This window comes from Octopus sinensis, linkage group LG2 (genome assembly GCF_006345805.1).
Source record: "Octopus sinensis linkage group LG2, ASM634580v1, whole genome shotgun sequence".
In the NCBI taxonomy this organism is placed as follows: Eukaryota; Metazoa; Mollusca; class Cephalopoda; order Octopoda; family Octopodidae; genus Octopus; species Octopus sinensis.
Window position 1 is genome coordinate 126,438,378 of NC_042998.1, and position 25,493 is coordinate 126,463,870.

At 33.6% G+C, this 25,493-nt stretch overlaps 1 protein-coding gene across 5 annotated transcripts in view; it reads left to right on the forward strand.

Annotated features, from left to right (window-relative positions):
* Positions 1-25,493, forward strand: part of LOC115222253 (serine/threonine-protein kinase 10) — a 226,612-nt gene that overhangs the window by 106,035 nt on the left and 95,084 nt on the right. For 3 of the 5 annotated variants that reach the window (XM_036499203.1, XM_036499206.1, XM_029792417.2), the window contains exons 9-12: positions 491-589; positions 3,450-3,872; positions 4,679-5,398; positions 19,299-19,432. In XM_036499203.1, coding sequence (XP_036355096.1) covers positions 491-589; positions 3,450-3,872; positions 4,679-5,398; positions 19,299-19,432 — 1,376 coding nt within the window. The remainder of the gene's footprint in view (positions 1-490; positions 590-3,449; positions 3,873-4,678; positions 5,399-19,298; positions 19,433-25,493) is intronic. The other 2 variants (XM_029792426.2, XM_036499199.1) reach the window with 2 other exon arrangements.

Sequence of the window (25,493 nt, forward strand, 5' to 3'; positions counted from 1 at the left end):
CATATGCATAATATATATATATATATATATATATATATATATATATATATATATATATGCGTGTGCATGTGGTCACATGTGCATGCACACACCTGCATAAATGCACATGCTTGTATGTGTACACACTCTGACTTAGACATGTACATACACATGCAGAATATGTTCACATTTAGCTTAGAACTCCTGATGAAGGAGTTGAAGTATTGAATTCTTACTCCATTGCCTATACATATCTGTATTCATCTGAATATGCACAGTCATACGTTTACATAACACACACACAAACACAATTGTTGGTTCTCAGAATAGAAAATAGCCAGTATGTGGAGTTAGCTGGAGAGTTGAATGGAGTGACCAAAGCCATAGTAATGAAGTGATGAAGATTTGGACAGCAAAGATGCTGATGAGCTTGGTGACATTGTGAAGCCCTTTATCTGCCTGCAAGCTGATTGCACTTTTTATTTTTGTTTGACCTTTCCCCTTCCCACAGAACATTCCAGAGGACAGCAAATCCTTCGATCTGGACACAATCTCCAACCTGAATATTGAAGACATGGAGAAAACAGACCCGGGCAAGGATGACATTATTGTAAGTAGAGAGGTATAGAGGCTGTGGTGGTGGTGTTAGTGGCAGCATTATTGGAGGTGATAGGCGTGTAATAGTGGTAGTAGTTTGTGGTTGTGATGCTTATAGTTGCACTACAAATTCCTTTCTCTCTATCTCTGTCACCCAATTTCTGCCTCAGGAATTACACAATATTGTTTTGCTTAATACTGTAACTTCTTATTCTAAAAGCCATGTCCCACAAATATTGTATTGTGCTTATTTTGATTCAGTTTTTGAAGGATAGGTGTCCAACAGTAAAATATGTTTTTACAAATGAAGAAGAGACCTGGATTTGTAGAAAAAAAGCAATCCATTGTAGTGTGTTAAAAAATAAAATTATCCAGATATACAGTTACATGCATGCATCACACTAACAACTCTACAAGCACGCGCATGCACACACATGCATACACACACACATGCACATGCCCCGCTTCCTTATTACTGCTAGTGCAGAGTTATAAATTACATAAAAATTGAGGATGTAATTTTAATGCTGTCTCTATGTTGTTTATAGTGCTTTCCAGTTTACAGTGAAGTACTGGGTATTTGAAATAACTAAAGTTAGCCTTTGTTGAGAGAATGATTCAAATTCATTATGTTAGATGTAACATCAAACATAAAGTAATGCTAATTAGTGCTTTATGCTATATCTTGTGTTTTTCTTAATCATTTTAATAACCAACTGAGGTTGACAATGATCTCTTGATTTGATGTCACTAGAGTGACTAACTACTGTTTGGAATGACCACAAGAGATATGCACTTATGGAAAACAGCAGGACTGTTGGTAACAATATTAGGAATGTTGAATATATGCAAAGTAGGACATGCACTAGTCACTTGTTTTTAACTGCTGTAAAGGTACAGGAGATGCTTTGAGAAAGAAACAACTACAAAGACATCAAGCTAATAAACCACTATATTAATGTACCTGAAAGAGTTATAGCTCAAAAGATTTGAAAAAATATAATTTAGATGAGATGCAGTTTGGGTTTGTACCACTGGTTCCCTCTTTAAGTAAAACAATTATTGGGGAAGTGCTTAGAAAGTGCAGGCCACTGTACATCGCATTCATTGACCTGGAGAAGAACTTTAATGAGGTACTATGCTCTAAAGTCTGGTGGTTACTAAGAAAACTTGTAGATAAATGAATTGTGAGAGCCATTCAAGCTAAAAGGTGCTGCTAGCAAAGGAATAGCAACATATGTAGCAAGGAATTTAGCATACAGGTAGGTAACCAGCAAAGTTTGTTTCTCATCCCCTTCTGTTTATTATAATTCTCCAGGTCATATTAATACTTCTGAATGCTGATGCCCTAATTTGCATATTTGAATCTGTTCATGATTTAGCAAGAAATTCTATTCGCGGAAGCAAATCCTGAATCCTGAGGTTTTCAAGTAAACCCACCAAAGATAAAAAGTGTATGCTGCTATCTGGGAAGTGGCAATGCTCAACATGCAGAAAAAGAATAGATAGGAATGTCAAACAGTGTACTTAGTGTAAACTATGATTACTTAAGAAATGCTGTAGATTCACAGACAGGCTAACAAAGAAGAAAGACTTCATATGTGATAGATGCATAAGAGTAATTATTAGTAGAGTCCCCACCATAAAGTTCTTTCAAATGCCAAGAAGGCTCCAAGAAATAGTTGCCAGTTTCTGTTACTTAGGCAATCAAATTAGTGGTATAAAAGAGTGTTTTGAACACATAGAAACCAAAGAAGAAAGGGGATGTAAAAAATCCAGAAAGTTATCATTTTTACTAATAGTAAAGGGATTATCTATCCAAGTGAAGGGCAGATAGCATGATGCTTGTATATAAACTGCATTGTAGCATGGTAGCAAAACATGATCAGTGAGTGTAGAGGATGTGTGAAGGCTGGGAAGAAATGAGGTGAGTATTCTCTGCTGGGTGTGTTAAATTAATTTGCATGAAGGATGGACAACAAATGAGCTTAGAAAAAAAAAAAAGGATGTAACTGAAATCAGGTGTGCTGGAGAGAAGACTTAGCTAATATAGGCATATGTAATGTATATAGATACGGTTGGGTGACAAAGTAATAAGCAATCCATGTGGAAGGAAGCTACAAAAATGGAAGAATAATTGTTGCAGACGAAGACCTACCCAACCCGTGCAAGTATAGAAAAATGGACCTAAAGTGATGATGACTGTTGGCAATTTTAATATATTATGTTAATATTTTTCTTAATTATTTCTCATGAAGCTATTTTTATTATTTGGGATTTATTGATATGACTGACAGTTTCAGCCTGTTAATGTATTAGTGTGCTGTCTTGTCAACTAAAGGGTGGGTTTTGTATTTCATCATCAGCATGTTGCCTATCCTGGTGAAAGCATTAAGCTCTCAGTCCATCTTGTATAAATGGGATACAATTGCAAGAGATACATTTCATCACTAAGCCATGGGATCTTTGTTTTATTGACAAATATGTTTGTTATTAGTTATATTCTACATAATTGACAAATGCACTATTTATCTGACAAATTTATTGTCACACAATGCAGAGTTCAAATCATGGCATGTACAAAACCATGATAACCAAGACACCTTACTTGAGAAATTCTTGTAGTTTGTATTTGATATTTTGAATTTTTCTGCAAAGTGTCATGTGTCATACAGAATTTAATAAAATATTGTCATGTTCATATGTGATTGTTTACATGTAGAAGTATCATTCAACTGACAGGTTGAACTGTCTATGGAAGTAATAAATGCAAAGGTTTAGAATTTTTACCATTCATCCATCTTTTATTGTTTACATTGCAATTCCTTAATTTCCCTACTGCTTAATGAAATCATTGCCTTCTTCTTGCACAGATTGAAAATGATAAAGATATTCCTGCCCCTGTTGACTCCAGCACACCCTCACCAGCTTCCTTAACCACAGACAAAGACACGAAACAGAGCAAAACTGTTTCAAATGATTCCAGTAGTGTTTCCATTCCTGAGCCTTCTTCCAAAATTCCCCAAGCTTTACCCGATACTACTGAATGTGCTTCTAACAGTCCAGATGTCCCATCTGAGGCTCCAACCCCTATCAGTGAAAGTTGCAGCTCCCTGTCTGACACCCATGAGAACATTGCACAAAAGCCCACCAGTCTGCCTGTCAGTAGTAATAATGATAATACCATGGCTGAAATTAGTGTTGATAAGAAATCATTGGAAACCACTGAGGACTTAGATCGCTCCTCTGATGAAGGGTTAGGTCCTAGTGGAGATGAGAAGTCTGATGCCAGTGCGGTAAGCGGCTGATTAATCTTATTTATTTTAATTTGGTTTTGGTTAACTCAGCCCTTATCTTACTTCTTTTTTTTCTTCTTTATTATGAAAGGCAATTTTTAAAATTTATTTTAGCCACCTCTACTTGCCTGAATTAATCAGGTCAATGAATTATAGAATCGTTGTGACTTTGAGGCTACTGAACTACAACATGTTGAGTTAAAACCTTTAAATAGCTATATATGAACTTTCTCTTGTCCTTATATAGTCTTACTTTTGTTACTTTACTTTTAATTGTAGAAATGGTATTCAGATGTAAAATATATTAGCCCTCATTAATTCATTAGTTTTTTTTTCTATTATTTGTAATTGTCAATTGATATTATTAGCTAGTTTTAGCTGGAGATGAAATTGAGCTTTCTATATGAAAATTATGAAGTAAATATTCTGATTTCTTTTTGCATGTTTTACATTTGTTTTTCGAGTTAACATTAGTGGAATTATTTTTAGCAAATTGGATATTTGTATATTGTTGGAGCAAATGTTTTTTGCATCTGGATGCCATTCTTGCTGTTTACTACTACATTGTGAAGTAATAGTGTAGTCTGCATGTTTGTCAAATAGACTAAGGCAAGCAGAATTGTGCCTTCATCAGAGACCCAACACAATACCTAGAATAAGATTTAAACCTGATTATGCTTGTTAAGTTGTCCAACATCTTAATCTCATGCCATTATATTTTCTAAACACTTAATAAACTATTTCAGACACAGCATTTCATTGTCCTTACTGCTTTTCATTGTGATTTGTTTGTTTGTTTGTTGTAGAGCCCTGCTAAAATTGTCGAGGACAAAATTTTGGTTCCTAGTGGTCCAGCAGATACTGTGATTTCAACTACGTCTCCATCAGATATACTAATTCAGCAAAAGGAGGAAGATTCTAACAAAGCTAATATAGCTTACCAGATTCTTGAAGACATCATTGATGACGTCATCAAGTCAACAACTGTCCAGCCTTCCATTCCAGCAGTTGTCTTTGATACAGTTAGTGATGTGGTCGAAGAAGACAGAGAGATTAATGACCAAGATGAAGTGCCAGGTGATTTCCATTTTGAGAAAATTACCAATGATGAGCCCATTAGTGCCTTAAATGAGACGGAGGTGCAAGAAGTTAAAGTCAGCATTTTAGAGGACAATGAAGACAATGTGCCATGTGAACCATTAACTGATTTGAATTCTGTGTTTACAATCAATGGACAAGTGATACCAGAAAACCATAGTGAATTTGTTGCTAATGGTTATGTACCTGGGACAGAAAATGGTACATATGATACGAACAATGTGTCTGTGGCTAACACGAAGCCACAACCAGTCCAACATACGGACTTAGACACATTTGAAACTAAACTGGATATTTCAAACCCAGATGAGGATGATGATCAACTGAAAGATTCTGATACCCTTACCTCCCTCAGCAGTTTTGAGAAAGAGGAGAAGAAACCACCAAAAGATAATGCTGTCTTACGGTATAAACAAAAGCAAAAAACGGTGAGATCTTTATTTATTTTTCTTGTCATATTTAATATATTTACTTTACTTATTTCCTTCAGTTTTTATGCTCATATTTTGAAAAAGGCTTACATTTTGCTTGTCTTTCCTTTGTCATGAAGGAAATATTTTGTTTGTGTATGTATTCTTAGTACAAGTAATTGTTACTATGCATTAGCTGAAAGGGAATAGTTAAAATGAAATGAGTTGAAATTCTGAAATACTAAGAAATCAATTATATTATGGAAGAGTTAAAGGCTTGAACAGTGGTTGATGGTTAAAAAAACACTAAAATAAATATTCAGCTGGTCAGGGAACAAAATTATTAGTTTGTTAATTGAACTTTACTTGAAGCAGATAAAGAAAAATTAAAACTTAAGCCAAGAATATCTAATAGAGTAGTTGCTCTGTTATAATTGTATTAAAGTTTCTCTTTTGACATTTGAGTGTGAGATTTGTTTCAAATTTCTAGCTAGAGAAATTGATACTTTCCTTTTATTAAATGACTGTCTAGAAAGTTGTATCAACAGAAAAGAATTGGATTATCAAATAATTTCTGTAGTATAAAACATATGGAAATGAAATATACATACATATGGGTGTTTATGCTCATAATACATGTGCAAGTGTGTATGATGGAAATATGTGCAGTCATAACATTTAACACAGAAATTTACTTGTTTAACTTGTATACATTAGATGCTTTCTTCCAAGGAATCTAATGCTCTTAGCTTAGTTTTTCCTTGGGGCTGGCCAGATTGGAGCAATCTCAAGATTAATCAGCAGAAATTGCGAAGATGATCCGGTTCTTGACTGAGAATAGAAAGCTTCGAATGACCACTCCTTGTTTTTTTTTTATATCATCTATCTGGATGGTTTGTTATCCCTTTTTGTATCACCTAGTTGTCCGGATGTTTTGCGTTCTTGTCCCATTTTGTATTATATATATAATAACAATAATAATAATATGAGGGAATATCATTCCAAACTTACAGGGAAAAATTCAATTTAGAAATACTAAATCAAATTTCACAAAATATAATATATATATATATATGAATTAGAAAAAAAACCCACTTTTTATCAATTCAATAATGAAAAATGAAATTATGCCATTTAGTTATTCTACCAAATATATACGTTTTATTTATTATTTTGTACATTACTTAATCATTGTTATAGTTTTTATCTTATATTTAATCTTTATTGTTCTATAATATGTAATTTTTCTAAATGGTATAATTTAATTTTTCATTATTGAATTTATAAAAGGTGTTTTTTTTTCTAATTTATATATATATATATATATATATATATATATATATATATATAATTTTAAATTTGTCTCCTTTCATTCGTGTCATTTCCTTCTGGCATTGCAGCTTTTCACTTTCTTTCTGTTGCTTTCTTTGGCTCTTAAGTGGAAGTCCTTTTAGATAACTAAAGCTGTTCTCCTTATCAGCTAATCTGATAATGTGGCTCTTATCTGATTTCATATCATGTTTTCTATTTTGTATTCAAATATGGCAAATGATTATGTGTTTATTTATATTTCATTGATGTTGCTAAAGCCTTGTAGAAACTTGATTGAAATAGGTCCTGAGCTCAGGTGTGAGAAAAACAAAACTAAATTCTGTAAAGAATAAGATCTTTATTAATTCTGTAAATAATAAGTATTATTGAAATGTTATAGATATCTAAGACTGTAAGGGAATGGGTTGGAATTAAATTATTTAACGTATTTAGGTCTGAGTTCATATAGTAAGATTGATTTTCATTTCAATGAGATTGATAAAATACTTAGCAACCATATATTGAGGTCAGTTTAATCAACTCTACTTCTTCCATTCATCAATTTATGTAAGAAATCATTGTATGTAATTATTCCTATATTTAGTGTATTGTCCGCATATGCTATGTTTTTATTGTTGAAAAAATGAAAATAACCTTTTGCCATCTAAACTGTATTTTTTGATAATATGTTGAGTGTCTTTTTGACAATAACAACTCTCAACTTTACAAATTTGTTTGTATATTGTGTCTATACTTGAGTTTAATTTATAATTGCTCACAGTAGGATGATAATTTGCTGTTTGCTGAGTTCAATGCTTATAATTTCATTTGATTGCAGCATCATTATCTCTATTATCATTATTCTTTATATCATTTTTAAAAGTGTGGTAGAGTGAAAGAAAGCACTGTACTATTTACATTTACATTTAATTTTGCACCTCAGCTGGCAAATTAGACTTTGCTTCTCATATCAATAAGTTTAACCCTTAGCATTTAAGCTGGCCCTATCCGGCCAAAGTATTCTGCCTGTTTTATGTTCAAACTGGCCAGATCTGGTCTCTCACACTAACCTTACAATTTCATTTTAAAAATTGTAACACTTACCTCATCAAGATTAGCTAAAAGATAATGCATGATTAATTCAAAACAATGTGAATTAAAAAAGCATTAATTTTGGCAGTATGATGTGAACACTAAAGGGTTAAATATCAGTAATACACTAGAATCAATTCAGTCTTGATTACCACTATTTTCCCTATCTCAGGGAAAGAAATTATTATCAAACTTTCTATTTCTCTTGAGAAAAGAAATGTCATACTTCATGTCTATTTAATAAAAGACAATTTTCTGTTGTTAGCAATAAGTTCTCAATGTGTAGAATCTGTAGCAGTGTTTCAGGTTTTTCTTGGGACCATTTCTACTACTACTTTTAGTTAATTCCTTCCATGAAAATTCTGTGTTAATTGAATATTGTAATTAAGAAAAGCACTAATTAGTTCAAGAACTTACTTGGTTGATGTAATTTTTTTAACATACTCCTTCAAATTGATTTAGTAATAGTGTGGCACAGGCATGGCTGTGTGGTAAGAAGCTTGTTTGGTTCAGTCCCACTGCATGACACCTTGGGCAAGTATCTTCTATTGTAGCCTTGAGCTGACCAAATCCTTGTGAGTGGATTTGGTAGATGGAAACTGGAAGAAGCTTGTCATCTATACACACACACACACACACACACACACACACACACACAATATGCATATATATTATGCAAGTGTGTGTCTTTGTGTCTATGTTTGTTCCCCACCACCACTTGATGGCTGGTGGTGGTGTGCTTATGACTTTGCAACTTAGCAGTTTGGCAAGAGAGATCAATGGAATAAATACCAGGTTTACAAAAAAAAAATAAATAAATAAGAGTCTTGGGGTTGATTCATTTGACTAAAAATTCTTCAAAGTGGTGCCCCAGCATGGCAATAGCCTAATCTTAAGATTGAAACAAGTAAAAAAATAAAAGAAAAAATATGTTAACTATTCAATAGTATATTTGAAATGAAATGATGCTTTACTTTAGAGTGCATAAAAAATGGGGGAAACAAAATAATTTTCAATGAATTTATTTCTTTGAGTGATACATATTCAATCAAAATCATTTGAACTGCATATTTATCTTATATTTTCTTTATCTCTGTGTCCATATGCCTGTATCTGTGAAATTATTAGGCCAAGATTCACCGATCTTGAATGCTTCATTGAATGTTATTAATTGCTTGAATTTTTCATATTTGAGAAAATCCTATCTAATTCTTTTATGGTCATTTTCTTTATTTGTTGTTCATTTTTGTAAGCTTCCACTTCTTTGTTTGCATGCCATTGATCCAAATTAAGAAGGTCATGACCAACTTAATTCTTTAAGCATGATTGAACTAAATCCCAAACATCTATTGTCTATTCCATCAAAACTGCTTTCTTCCAAAGTTAGTTAGTTGTTCAATAATTACTTCTGGTTGAGGAAGTTTAGCAAAATTGTTAGTGCAGTGAAGTAAAATAAACCTTAAAAGTAGCAATTACCCCTTGGGCCATAGCCAGTAGAAAGGCAAAAATAAGACTTTCATACCTTTGTCTAAGTCACTAAGTGCAGGTAGATGACTAGGGCATTGTCTAAAATTAAAAAAAAAACTTTCCAAGTAAGATCAGTTATTTTGTAGTACTTTTCTTCTGTGGGGCAAAAATAAGTTGAAAACCCATCTTCAAAAATTGCTTTGTTAGAATGCCAAAATATTTCTGAAGATTATTGGTTGTAGCTGTTAACAAACCTGGGATTCTCTGTGTGTTACTGAAAAATGGGTTTTAATTTAAAGTGACTGTCAGAATTTCCTCTTAGAAGTTCTTATTGATCTTTTGATTTCTTCAACAAAATGTTTATTTTGAAAGCATTTTTCCAGAGTAAGCCTGTTTCATCATATTTATTTCTTGTTGATTATGTTTTCAAAACAGCAGGACAATTTTTGGCTGCACTTTTATGTGCATTTGCTGCCTTACTTGTTATATGGACATTGTAAATTACTATTTGACCAAAACTAGCAGTAAAAGTTTCTTCAGTTCAGATCTAGAGATGCTTAAAGCTATCATTAACAATCATCACACTTAAGGAACTCATTTTTGGTTACAGTCTTCCATCCTCATAGACAAAATATGCTCCATTTCAATCATGACCCGACATCTATTCCTTTTTTCCCCTTTTTTGTTTGAATATCTGAAGTTGATGCAGTACTGTTGTCATCACCATCTATTCTTATTGTTGGCATTGTTGCTTCCTCCATTCCCAAGTCTTACTCTGTTTTTGTTATACTGTCATCACATTCATGTTCTAGTCTATCATCTACAGTTAAAACTGTCCTCCTCTTAACTCTTCCCCTAAGTATTCTGACATACTAGATCTCTCACATTATATAGAAAGAGTTACATAATGACAAACAAGACAGGAAGTTACAAATAAAATGCCAGCAAAGCATCACACTATGGAATGAAATCAAAAATATGATTTATCCAAAACATTATTCTATTACTGTACAACTATGTTGCTAATGATTTAGCAAATTTTGATATGTTGTGTTACATCCTTATTTTCATATTAGAGAAATGTTCATATGGCTGGCCTTGAACCCACAGTCCCATTGAATGAACTGGCACATTGAGCTGTAGATTCTCTAAAAAACATATCAGTAATATAGTAATAATATGTATCTGTATCGCTCTATCTCATGCACACTTCCTCTTCCCTCATATTTTTCTCTATTTGATACTTTCCTTAACTTTATGTAAAATGTAGGTAAGTAAGAATGCACTATTGAATTAATATAGTCCAGTGCTCCACAACATTTTTTTCACCTGTTGTAATACTTATATTCTTTTCAAACTTCGGTAGCACACGTGAACTAAAAATATAACTAAAAGTATATAACTAAACACACTTAGCATCGTCTCATGGCACACCAGTGTGCCGTGGCATGCCAGTTGCAGAGCACCAATATAGTCCATCTGTCTTTCTTGGTTAAAGATAGAAATCTGCATAACTGAATACCTTTGCCACTCTATCCATTATTGATAAATTACATGGTTTTCTATCAACAAAGCAAGCTTGTGTAAACATTATACTTACTGTTTCGGTTTGTCTATTTTCCTCTGTGCATGCTCCACCTCTTCTATTTTTCATATCATTTTGTCTGTCATTGCATAAGCATTTCTTTTTCTCATAATTGTGTCTAGAGTGGCCCTAATTTCAGGGATACATCCAATTTTAGACTTAGTGATGAAATCCCATTTCATTAGTCATTGTTGAATCAACAATATAGAGGTGAGAAAATTATCTTTCACTTCCTCTTGAGTGTATATAATAGAGTGTAATAATAGAGGCCTGTGCCATCTAAAATGATGGTAAATTGTCCCATGCACTCTAAAATGTAAGATATTCTCAAACCTGTAATTCAGTTATTTTAGCCACGATACAGACAAATTAAAGTGTCAAATAGTATGGTTTAGTTGTTTTAAAATTGGAATGCTGAAGATGATCTGGTTATCTCATAACATGATTTAGATATTCTAAGAAGCATTGCTGCCGATGAATCTTAACTTTACCTTTATGGCAGCAGTTATAAAAATAAACCATTGCTGGATTTGTCAGAAAGAAAGTACTTTGTCCACAAAATTGATATATTCATAAAATTCTCCACAGGAATGATGTCTTGAATAATGTTTGAGAAAATATTAAATTATTTATGTATTATTGTATTTCTCATGTCATGCTTGTTTCATGTTCTTAGCATTACAATATCTCCCAATATTTCTACGATCTGTTCCATTTTATATTCCCACAATAATTGTTGTCCTTTTATTTTCCCAATGTGCATCTTTTTGTTATTGAGTTTCATCTTCTCATCTTGTTGCAGCTACTTGCCTTAAGTCATCTATTCTTTCTCTTTGTTCTTCAGATCTATTTTCTAATCTTGTAGAAGCCCTTTGTCTGAGATCTTCAGTTTCTTTATTCTTGACTCTAGCAAATCTTACTACTATTATTTACCTTCTTTCTATTTTTATTCCTCTTTGTTCTTCAGTTTTATTTTACATTCTGGTTGCTTGTTCTGTACTTTGTGCTCTTATTTTCTTTCTTTCTTCAATAATAACTGTTTCTAATCATCTTATGTGCTCCTCTCATCTTGCTGTCTTCTCATCTGAGTTTCCTCAAGTGTCTCTTTAAATTGTCCAACACACTGACTTCAAGCATCTTGAATTCTTCTTTATGCTATTGTGTCTGCTATCTCACACTATCACATCTGATGTACTTTGCTCTTGCTGCTCATCTATCCACTTCTTCAGAATCTCTGCTCCTTCATTCCATAGCTGATAAATCCGATTTTAGATATTAGGGGCTTCACTGCATCTTTAGATATCAACTAACTTACTTTAAACTCTCTCTCTCTCTCTCTCCTCTCTCTCTCTCTCTCTCTCTCTCACTTGTGCACATTTTTACATAAATAAATCCCTTGTACATGCACAAAGAGAAAACCTTTAAAAGTTTATTACAAATCTTTTGATAAAATGAAATTGATATCTGCATTGGTGTAGTGAATTTACAGTCTTGGAATAGACAGATTTTCAGTTGCTTGCGTAATTATTTTATTCATTGAAATGGATTTCAAAAATTGTCCAAAAAGACAGACGAGAATGACATAAATGAAAATGTAGTGTCATCACAAACTTTGCTACATATTTTTACTTTTCGTCCATCACCTCTCTCTTTCTTTACATGGAGTTCTTATTACCCCACCTGACTTTCCATCTCCTATGCTCTCTCACATGTTTATTTTACCTCTCACTTTTTCTCAGTCTTGTACTTCTAATCTGCATCCTCCATCTATGTTACTTTCTTGGGAATGTGTGTTTGATATCCTTGTTTGTGTATCATTTATACCAGTGCTCCACAGCCTTTTTCCACTTGCAGTACACTTATATTCCTTTTTAAATTCAGCGGCACACCTGCACTAAAAATATAACTAAAAGTACAAGGAAAAAAATTATATTTAGGTTACACTGCAGCACACCTAGCATCATCTTGTGGCACACCAAGTGTCATCTCATGGCACAGCTTACTGGTTGTAGAGCACTGATTTATATCTTGGGATCTCATTGTTCTGAGTTGTCCTTCATACATGTAAGGTCAAACATGTTTTTGGGTTCATGGTTTATGGTGATTACATATATTGATATTGCTTGATTGCCTTCTTGGATGATCTTATTAGGCTAGGACAAAACTTAATGGTTTCTAGTTTTGGGAGGTACTGTTGGAGATGTATATATATGTGGTGTGTGTGTGTTTGCGCGTGCGTGCGTGCGCACGTGTACATGCAAGCATGGTTGTGTTGTAATCTTTTTCAATTGAAGGGTTTTGATGTTCTGGAGAGGACACTTTAGTTGTATAGAGAGTATGACAGCTCTTCTAGTGTTGATACCTTGATAGAATGTACCCAGTATACTTTCTAAAGTGGTTAATGTCAGGATGGGCACCTAGCTATAGAAACCACTAGCAGTATCGCCCGGCGTTGCTCGGGTTGTAAGGGAAATAACTATATAAGCATTTTTAGAGAGTTATAGCCAAAAAATAGCAAAAAAAATGCATTAAAAATTGAAAAAAAATTAAGGTAAATTTTTTTTAAATCGTTGACACATCGTAGATATTTTTAGAGAGTTACTTCCCTTATATAAAAGCGAAAAAAATGCATTAAAATGGAAAAATATGATGGTAAATTTTTTTAAAATCATACACTCATCGTAGACGCGCGCTAATACCCAGAAGGGCTCGATATGAATCACGACTATAAGATACCCGCTTTTGGTTAAACTGCACCGCAAAATGTGGGAGTAATTACGAATGTAAATCGAAGGGGACAGACACACAACTTCACTCTTATATAAAGATGCTTTTTTTTTTCAGTCATAGAGTTAAATTTATGAAGGTCTTCAGTAGAATATCCTTCGAATTCTGACTCGCTGCTTGATATAATGAAATTCGTATCCATTTTTTGTCAGAATTACAAATTTTGAAAACACAATAGGAACAAATTTCGGAAAAAAATCTCCCATAATTCACGGAATTAAAATTACACTTCGATTTTTGTACAAAACTGTATTTGAAGTGTTTACGAAGTATAATATGTGTTTTCACGAATGTACTAAAGAGATTTACTCTGATATTCTCATTTAAATATGAATAGGTAAATTCGGGCGGTTTGGTAACGAAAGGGTTTATATAAGTGTCGTCTGTTTATACATAAACACTGTTTCATAGTTTCAGTTTAGTCTTCCTCAAATCACTGTCGCTAATTTACTCTCTTCCAAGAACATTTTCACTCACTGTTATCTGTTAGCTTCCCATACATTTTACTCATGTATCTATCAGCGTGATAGACAGAAACAAATATTACATTTACTTTCATTTTATTCGTTGTCCACTGGGTGTGTGCGTTTGCGTGTGGTGTAAACCAGACTAAGAAAAGCATTTGACACACACACCAGAATGTGAGTTTTCTGTAAATTTTGCTTAATTGGAGTTTAAATTTTAAAAACTGGACCTGGCATGACGCGATGCATTGTACTCTTAAAACTGCTAGGTAAATTGTAATTGAAGAAATCCTATATTGTAGATTTCTATAACTCCCAAAGGGAGGCAGATAAAATCTGCCTTTTATAATAAGAGATGCCTAAAGTGGAATGTATGTGTGAGACATAGTCTACCAGTCCATCAAAGTGAGCTGTAGCTAGAAATAAGAATTGAATCAAACCATGATGATGCTTACATGGAAAATGATGATGACCATTGTTATCAAGATTTTTAGCATCGTCATAATCATGATGTTTTCTGACATTTTGTATCTCATTATTATCTTTAATGTCATCATCATCTTTACCTTTATTAGAATCATAACACCGAGCCATTGTAATTTCATGCTATCATCAACTGAATGCCATCATTAACTCCCATTCTTTGAAGAATACTCTTTTTAGTGCAAAGATGCAGTGCAATTCAGTTGGTGTTGTTAGATTTTTGCATGTATCTCATTATCATAATTCTTTATTGTTCTAAAAGTAACCCCCCCCCATGTTGCAGTTAGATTATCTGCTTTTAAACTTTCATCAACATGATCATTGTTAACACTGTTATCATGATTATCACTTATGCTTTCACCATCATCTCTAGCATCTTTATCAATACCTTTCTCAAAAACTAGTTGAGAATGATGATGTACAGTCTTCAGTGATTTGGAATATAAATAAACAAAAGTTACAGAATGATAGAAAACATTTTGGCAATCTCTTTCCTCAAGTAAGAATGAGAAGAAAGAAATTGCTAAATTCTTAATTTAATTCCTGTTGTTGTCTAGCCCCAGGATGGTTTCAAATCTACAATCATATGCATTCCAACCTTGACCGTCTAGATTTTTTTTCAGGCATAGCAGTATCTACTTCTATATTATCAATGTGTTCTTTCTTTTCTAAGATGCTAAGATGTAATTTGGTTGCTTTTCATAACAGGCTGTGTAATTATGTAGAGGCTCCCTAAGTGGCTTATGTTAAACTCATGTTGATAATAATGGTGATGATAGTAATGGTGTAGATGGTTATAATTATAATGAAGACGATCCTGCTAAGCATTAAAGTGAACTAGCAACTGAGTGGGCTTTAGTTCCTAAGAATCTTTAACAATCATTAGGAATTAGGAACTTTTCACTCTTGTAATAGTATTCTTAGTTTTAGTAGTTTCAGTTTTCATTATTGTTGTTATGGAGGAGTTAAATTACTGTCAGTGTTTGGTTAGGCTATGCGATTGCAAAATAGATTGAATTGCTTTTCAGAGAAGTTCTCTATATGATAGCAAGCAGTGTTATATTTCAGTAAAACTGATGGTGGTAGTAGTAGTAATAGTACTTGTTGTAATTGTGGTATAGTGTTAACCATAGTCTGTGATGCAGCCTAAAGCCATTTTAAGCAATATATTTTTGAAACCTCAACAGCAAGTAAACATTAAGATGCTTGAATATTAGTTTACTTATGTCAATAGATACAACCAGTCTGCAAAAATGAAACCCGATGACCTGGAATTGTTTGTTTTTTGGTTGTTATTATTATTGTATCTGCTGTTGTTGTTATTGCTTTTATTATTATTTTCAATTCTTTATGTAATAACATCTCTAATTGTTGAAATTACAAGAGTACACTGTCCACTAAATTCACTTTAATAATCATATTTGTTCAAGACCTTGCTCCCATATTACCACTACTGTTATTATTACCCTAACTACTACTACTACTACTACTACTACTACTGTTCTTTTCATATTATTGTTGATATTGTTTGTTCCATTCAACCAAGCTCCAAGTTTTATTGTATTTTATCAATTATCAGCAAGTATATAATGGTATTTTAATCTATTGCAATTATATTGATTTTCCCCCCTTCTCCTGTGTATATCTCTTTCTCTTCTCATGTTAGCTATTGTGTATATTTTTCTGTTTCCAACTCATTAGAAAGACAAAGCATCATTCTATTACTCATGATAATACTCTGAGGCTATATTTTAATTTTATTTTGGCTTCTGCTGCCAACAGCTTCCTGCTGACCTTTGCATAGCTTTTCACTGACCCCAAAAATATTTCCATTGATTTCATTGCAATTTTTCAGTTAGATTGGTTTTGCAAGTGTGGGTTGGGTCAGGTTAGTGGAGAGTGAGTAGATGGTGTGTAATATGAAGAATATAGAAAGAAAGGTTAATTGATAACTTCTCTCTACATAGAAATATTTTACCAGAGTTAATAAAAATCGATATTCTAGGAAGTTAGTTGATCAGAGAACAGCTGTGTTTATGAAAACATAAGTGCTGTTTGAAATTGTATTCATATATCTATAAATTTCTTTTCCTCAACATCTAAAGCATTTTCATAAAGCTCAGTCTCTAAGAAAATGTCTTTCTAACTTAATTCCTGATCTTAATATGTACTAAACATCCTTATATAATGATCTGTAAATATTTTGTTTCTTAATTGTTCTAATTAAATTTTGTTTCAAGTTTGAAATGATTAACTATCAATAAAGCAATTTATTTTCATAATGAATTAACACTTGCTCATACTGAAACAAAAATATTAGGAAAATAAAAGGTCGCAATTATATTTTACCCTTTTCTCCCTGAACAAACATTTGTAATAAAAATTATGATATTCAGTTCACAGTGTATTGTATAAGAAATACATAGATATACGATAAATGTGAAGTTTGAAAATGTGAAGGAATTGCAGTATTTACAAAGGATTGTAAAGTCAAAGTAATTCTCAGTGAACTGAGTTTACAAACCAGTTTCAATTCCTGGCTGGAGCTGTGTAACTTCATTTGTATTATCAATACTGTTAGAAAATCTTTATCAACACCTATGTTGCTATCCCTTAAATTCATAAGTTTCATTCCTATGAAATTGGCTGTAGCCATTAAGTTTGGTGAGATTCTGTCTGTCGCACTTAAAGAAAATGATGTTTTCAGTGTTCTGCCAATATTTCAATGGGTTACATGACATTTTTTCACAGTGGTTACAGGGAAATGAACCACATTCTAGATGTATTGTGGGAATTTGGTCAGCAGATTGAATCTAAATGAATTATGTATGTTTATAATAAAGATGAGGAGAATTTTGATTTGGCACAGTTTCTAGGTCACAGGAAGTAGTGAGTTTAAATATGGACAGGAAATGAGATCATATAAATTGGGAATTGACCACGAGAAAAGGCAATTGCATTATGGTTCTTTTTTTAAATTTGTATTTTGATGCTCAACACACGTTCTTGTTTGTTTATAGTGACTACATATAGCCATCACAAACAAGCATGTAAATTTGCATTTACATACATGATTTTGATTTGTTGGACTACTACTAACCTCATCTCTACAGACGAAAAACAGTTTAGTATCTGAACAAAATTTCGATCAGTTTGATCTCTGATCATCATTAGACATTAGGCGCAGGAGTGGCTGTGTGATAAGTAGCTTGCTAACAAACCACATGGTTCCGGGTTCAGTCCCACTGCGTGGCATCTTGGGCAAGTGTCTTCTGCTATAGCCCCGGGCCGACCAAAGCCTTGTGAGTGGATTTGGTAGACGGAAACTGAAAGAAGCCCGTCGTATATATGTATATATACATATGTGTATCTGTGTGCGTGTTTGTGTATGTGTGTTTGTCCCCCCTAGCATTGCTTGACAACCGATGCTGGTATGTTTACGTCCCTGTCACTTAGCAGTTTGGCAAAAAGAGACTGATAGAATAAGTACTGGGCTTACAAAGAATAAGTCCCGGGGTCGATTTGCTCGACTAAAGGTGGTGCTCCAGCATGGCCGCAGTCAAATGACTGAAACAAGTAAAAGAGTAAAGAGTAAAGAGAGACATCTTATTTCTGGATTGTACATAGTACTAGGCTAAATTTCAATGCAGAACATTTATTTCTAAACTAAGAGTAATAACATTCCCATCCATTAGGCCACTGACACATTGGCAATTAATGAGTCATTTCTAGGTTATTTAGATTCATTTTTCACTTATTGAGCTTAAGTCATACCTTGGTTTCTGATTACAGTAACAGTAGCTTTACACCTATTATTTCTTCAATTTTTTTTAAAAGTTTTCTCCATAATTAATTTTTAATTATGGAAATTTCATTCAGTTATAGTGTGTTTCCAGTTTTGTTTTTTGCATCATATGTTTTCAATTATTCTTCACTGAAATATTTCTCCTCTTGCCAAGGCTTTTCTCATGTTCCTCTAATCTTTAGAGACTTCCCATGAAAGCATTTTTCATATCTAATGTGATCGTAATAGTCTGAAAAATATTTGTAATAACAGTAACTTTTCTAAGACATTTAGGCATTGCAAACATGCTGTAGGGTTGGGTTAAGTAGGAGAAGAGATTTCTTGTGTCTTTTATCACTTAACATCAAATAATTAACTACTAACAAAATGAGAATTTTTTTTAAATCCGTAAATTAAAGACATATTTCTTCATTATTGAATACTTTTTTTAAAGACAAAAAAGCTTTCTGCAGCTAAAATAATGGAAATAAAAATTTCCAGAATTTAAATTTTATTTCATAAAACTGTTTTAGAGGTATTTGTTTTTTAAATTGATATGCATCCCTTAAAGGTTTTGAAATAGAGATACTCATCTTAATTTATCCAACAAAAATAAGAAACTGGATACTTCTTTTTTTAAAATTTCAATTATTAGAAAGGATTGGTAATTAAATTCAACTGGATTGATTCAAAAGCACAATTCAAATGCCAATGCCAGGATTTTAACACTTGAGATTTCAGTCATTATTTCAGTACCATATTATTGTTCATGAAACATTTTTACTCTTTTATTTTTGTTTTTAATCTGTTGTGGTTGAGTTCTTAATGTCTTGGATAAAATGGCGTGTTTGATTTAGTATCCTTCTGAAGCCTTTATTGGAACTAATTATTCAATGGATTGTTCTTTAGCATGATGTAATCATTATAATTTTACTTCTGTTGTAGGAAACTAAGAGCCATTACAGAACCATCACTAAGACCAGGAAATTTATCAAGGATGGTGTTATGGTGACAAGCACCACTTCGAAGGTTATAGCAATGGGAGAAGAAAACAAAGTTAAAGATGACCATTTTCTCAGGTAAGTTATTCTGAGTTTTTTTTTTTTATAATCTAGCTTACTGATGGCTTAGTTGATGGAGAAAATCCAATCTCATGCTCTTTTGTAGGACCTCCAAGTCTAATGGAGGGGAAGGAAAGACAAAAATGCTACACATTGTTTGCTGCTAATACCTTTAATACCTTTTTGTAACAGTTGAAAGCTGGTGCCTGCAATTGGGAGTCACCTGCAGATATGGCAGCTTCTCAAAGAACTATGTAAAGATGCTGGTCCCTAGGCTTAGGCTTCTGCGGGGTTGGGAATGACTTTTGTATGTACAAGCACTTTCACTACCATAATGAAGGTACGGTTGGAAGCAGCGTATCAAGATATCTAGTTATCTTCAGACTAGAGTTCAGGTCTGAATACTTGCAACAGAGTGGACTCTACTAAATGCACCCAAGGGCTAAGTGATGGGGTTAAACCAAGTCATGGATTACCCATAGCTTCTAGCAGACAAAAAAATCAAACACATACAAGATGGACGAATATAGTCAATAACAATCAAAAAACAAGTTATTAATTTTATTGGGAAATCAATAAGAAACCAAACCAATTCATCTAGCAATTCTGCTTTGCATGTGTGGTTTTGTCGTTGTTATGAGCCATGGTTGCTAAGAGCCTTCTAAGATTAGTGAGCCATTTTGATAGTCTCCCTCAAGACACAATAGTATATACCCACTACTTTTTTGTTTTTACATTTCAGCTCAAAATATATCTTAATATTTTCAGTATTTTCTTGTTTCTTTTGTTGGTACTGATAACAGGCAGGAAAATTCTCTAACACTTGTTCTTACTGTTATTGTTAGCATTGTTATTGTTTAGCCACAGGTCAGCTCTGATCCAGAAAATCTATGATGAGGAATGTTCCATCCTTCTATTCAGATGGTGTATCTTGGGTCATTATCAAATGTGTCCTTCCTCTTTCAAGACAGCTGGGAATGTGATATTAAGGAGATTTGATTGTAGTTTTTAGCAGTGTAAAGGCTTAGTTTTATTTTTTAGTGTTATTACTGCTGCTTGATAATCTAGGGTGTGGTTACTGTCAGATAAAACCAGAGAAAAAGTTTTATGGGTTGGTGAAGGGGTTGTGAAGAGCAGGGGTGAAGTGATGGGGTGGTAGGGTTTACTGACATCAAACAATGTAAGGGGAGATGAAAGTTTTTTTTTATTGATTTTTCAACTAAATAAATATCTTTTTTGTTTGTTATTGACTATATATTCAGTATGTGTAGTTTTATGTTTGCATTTTAATGTGTGTATATACTTGTGTGATTTAGCATTTTATAGTGATATCAGATTGTGAGTTTGTATGTGTGTACATACACGTATGGTTGTATGTCTGGAGTGACCTGTGCAAATATGTGCTGTGTGCCTGCCTGTCTGTCTGTCTGTCCTGCATTTCCATTTTTATCACTTTTCCTCATTAACATAGAAATAGATTGTTTTCTGAAGCCTGATATTATTTCACAGATGTGTTTAGCCAATAATGTATTAGTTGATTTCTGATGTTATTTTGTTATTTTCAGCATTAGCTGAATGAATTCCTCTCTTTTAAAATTTCTGCACCAACCACCTGGTATACAATATTATCAAAAATAATAGGTTTTACTGGTCAGTACAGAAATTTCGATTTGAAATTCCTAATAATAGGAGTTAATAGGAGCTTCAAGCAAATTGTATGTCTATTCTGGAAGGATGACAAACAAATCAACATTAGTCGAACATGAGCATAGAACTCTGGTACACTCATCTAGACACAAGTATAACATTTAGTTAAGCATTCAACTGCCTTAAACTTTGATAATAATAATTTCTGGTCATTAGAACTCATCTTTGGTTCAATGCCAATATTGAAGGGGAGCTGTATCATCAGTTGATGAAATCTGGTGTAATTTTGGTTTGACCAGGAACAAATGGAAAGCGAAGTAGATATTGACATACTTTGAACTCATTGTAGCAAGTCATAAGGAACTATTATCTCACCTATTTATGATACCCTAATAATAAAGGTTATGATTATGATGATGATAATTGATAATATTTCAAAAAAGATTTATTGGCTGATCTGGAGGAAGGGGCTAAGCAGGAAAAACGTTTGCAGTGGAAGAAATTCCAAAATTATGGTATTCTAGGATTGAAGGGGCTGGTTGTAGAGATTAGTGTGTGTGTGTGTGTGTGTGTGTGTGTGAGAGAGAGAGAGAGAGAGAGAAAATTTGAGTGAAAATTTGCAAATTTGAAGTGCCTGAGTGGAAGACAATTGTGTGTGTAGCAGCAGCACCATCCTAGATGTAAGAGTAGTACTCTTATTATTGGTCCTACCCAAGTTTTGCAAAGGTTTTGCACATATTCTATGATAAAAGGATCAAAAGAATGACGTGTTCCAGATTGCTTGGCATTATGTTAGAGAGAATCCATATGTTGTTGGGGTGATGTGTGTGGAATGATAATAGCATTCTTTCTCTTACTGATGTCAGAAAGGAAAGAGGCATGGATGTGCTACAATGAGAGGCTGTTGAATGTACAGATTGTATGGGGGAGTGAGAGCCTATTCATGTAGACCCCAAAGAGGAACCAGCTATCCAAGTTGACAACAGTATGGTAGATTGAGAAATTAAGGATATGAAAACAGGGAAAGCAGCTGGTCAGAAACAACTGTTGAATTATTTAGCTCAGAGTAAGCTCCTACATGTAGCATTCATCAACCTGGAAAAGGGCTTTGGTTGGGCCTTTCCTTCTGATTTGGTGATTACTATGGAAGCTAGGGTTGAAGAATGATTCGACAACAAAGGGCTTCTCCCTCAGAGTGAAAGACAGATTGTACAATGATTTCTTGCAAAGTACAATGCTGCATGGTAAGTGAAACATGGGCCTTGACTGCAGAAGATTTGCAAAGACTAGTAAGAAATGGAGTATACATTGCTTGATGAGTAAAATTAGTGTGCATGAATAATGAAGTACAACAAGCTGAGAGAAAAAGCTGCTTATGAGAGGAATTATTGTAGTAGGTGAGAAAGGAAATTGTGATTATACAGACATATGATGTATAGGGAGGGGGACAGCTGCATGCTGAAGGTGAATGGAACTTGAAGATGGAGACAGAGGAGGACATGGGACAAAATGTTGAAGACTGATTGCAAGATGTATTGTACTAAGGAAATGACAAAGGATTGTAATGATTAACAACACAGTGTCAGAGAAAACCCATCCATTTGTGTGAATGTGGCAAAACATACAATAAAATGGGGCTAGTGATGGAGATTGGGTTTATAACAAACACGCACACACATGTATGCACACATGCACATGTGAGTCTTTTGCCCTATTCTTGTTAAATCTCCATCTACTGTCCCTAGTGCCTATTCAAACTACAACTAGCTAAGAAAGTAAAAACAAGAGCAAATAACAAATTATCTTTGATTCACGCCTGAGGCTGTGTTGTAATGCAGTCAAAAGCTGGAGGTCAGTATGTTTTGAAGCAGTAGAAAATTACACCATGTAAATATAAACTGTATTGCAGTTATCATATCTGATATCATGTTTGGCAAACTTCTGCTGTGTGCTTTCTTGTTCTTACTGACATAAAGTAATAATGAAAAAAAGTTCTTTCTCTTTTTCTCACTCTCAACACTGATTTATGTCCATTTATTATGAAAGACCTCACAACTTGACAGGAGACGTATTTCTGAACTGTAGTAGTTTACTGCTGAATAGTTATGACTAGGAAACTCATTATGTTTTTAACTCTGGTTTCCTTAACCAGTTTTATTTTCTAAAATCTACTTTTGATTGAGTATCTTCAAACGATACATTTCTATCTTTTATGTAAATCTAAGGTTAGGCTGGCTTTGCTTGTTAGATTTTTTTTCTCTTTTAAGTAGATTATCAAAAGTCAAGCTTGTTGGGTTAGCTACAGAAATGGTTAATATTATAAAGTTAACAGGCTGTTCATACCATTAAAATGATTTGCTTCAGTAAATTTATCTGAAACTTTCCATTAATTGATCTCATTTTCAACAAAACATTTCAATGCAGCAATACTGAGCCAGAACATGATTTTAGATGATGTATTATTATCTATTTGTGTGTGTGTGAGAGAGAGAAAAGGTGAGTAGAGGAGAGTATTAATTTCTTCATCTATTTAGTTCATTGGGGCATCACTGAAAGTTTCGTCTTTTATATAGTGTACCAGTGTATGTAATCATGAAAGGGTCTAACCCTCATGTTGGTAAGATTTGAATTTAGCACTGAAAATTACAAAACACATGACATTTATGCCTTTCTATCCCCTCTCCTACTTCGTGCTAAGTTTTACATACTTATTGGTTCCTTCTTACAGGTAAGTGAACTGGACCATTTGGAAATTGAGTCATTGTCTCATTGATGTAATAGGAACTGTTGTTCTGGTTAGTAGTCTAGAACCTTGTTAGGTTGGCCATCTGAGACCTTTTTAGAACAATGTGCAAAGGATCAAGTGCAGTTTCAAAAAAATGTTTTTGTGTATTTTTTTAGTTTGAGGAAGGAAAGTTGCACCTATGTCCATCTAACTTCTGTTAGAGAGAGGATTTTAAAATGACTTTTAGAATAGCTATTGTCAGTTATCCACATTCTGTAGTATGAGAGGCAATGAGAAAGCTAGTTACGGATGACTAGCTTTTGAGAATTGTGTATTAATTTTGAGGATTTTGAATAAAGTATATATATTGTTAACGAAGAATTTTTGGTGTACACATGAGTATCCACCCAGGTGCTATGCCTTGTTGCTTTGGCAAATTTGAATTTCTTTGGGAATATCTATACACTGATGACATGTTTCTCAGGTTACCATGAAGAAGTGAAAAAGCTGGAAGAGTTGGTTTTGAATCCAGTGGATAAATCCTTTAACTGCAAAATTAAATTTCATGCAGCCCTGTACCGGTGACCCATAAAAGGCACCTATGACACTCTTGGAGTAGTTGGCATTAGGAAGGGCATCCAGCTGTAGTAGCCAAGCCCAAATCAGACTGGAGCCTGGTACAGCTGGCTGGCTTACCAGTTCCAGTCAAACCGTCTAACCCATGCTTGCATGGAAAACAGACACTAAATGATGATTCCAGTAATGATAAATTTATACTAAGAAAATAGAATTGGTATCTTTTGCTAATCACATTGCCTCAATAAACTTGACATCTCAACAAAAACAATTTCAAACATGAAATACTTCAACAAAAGATAGATTGGAATATAAAACTGCTTTCTGCTGTTAAGGGTAATGCAATTTCGAAAGAATATGTAATTTCCACAGTTAAAGGTGAATTTATATCTGTGACATACAATAGAAAGGCTTCTCAGCATCCAAGGTTAAGGACACTTTTGGTTTGGCACCTTATCATAATTAGTGGAGATGAAAAACTAGAGAAAGTTTTCAGCCTTTCACACCTTCACCCAAAAATGACTCCTTTGTCCTCACCTGTCAGCTTCCACTCCATTGCCAGCTCTTACGCCAGAACCTACCCCAGCTCACACCACTCTCCTCTGTTTACATCCATTCCCTCTCATCTTACTATGTTTCTTCTTTAAAGTAGGGCACCCATCAATGACAGACATTGCAAAAAAAAAAAAAACCCCAAAAAACTGATAGTGTAAATCGAATGTCCTTGCCTGATATGTGGAGAGTTGACAAGGACTTTAATGAAAACAATTAGACCTTAAACAGAGCATCTGCACATTAAAGTATTCTATAAAATCTCACTATATGTTACTGGAGAAGTTAACTGCATGAGTAACCGTTAGCCATATACTGCTTAGTAGACCATGGACTACTCAGATGATTCACTAAGTATTGTTACCTAGGTGACATATTTAATGCTGGAGGTAGGATTCCTTGTTGCTTGGTGTTAATGATTCATGAGTGATGGAAGTGGTTTAGGGCTTACTACCGATTTTGCCAATATTTTTTGTAAACAAAGGTATCTGAGTTAAAGAAATTGAAGGAGTGAGAAGCTATTTGGCAGTGAAGAAAAAATAATCAATCTAGAGGATCTGCAGAAATCGGAGAAAAATT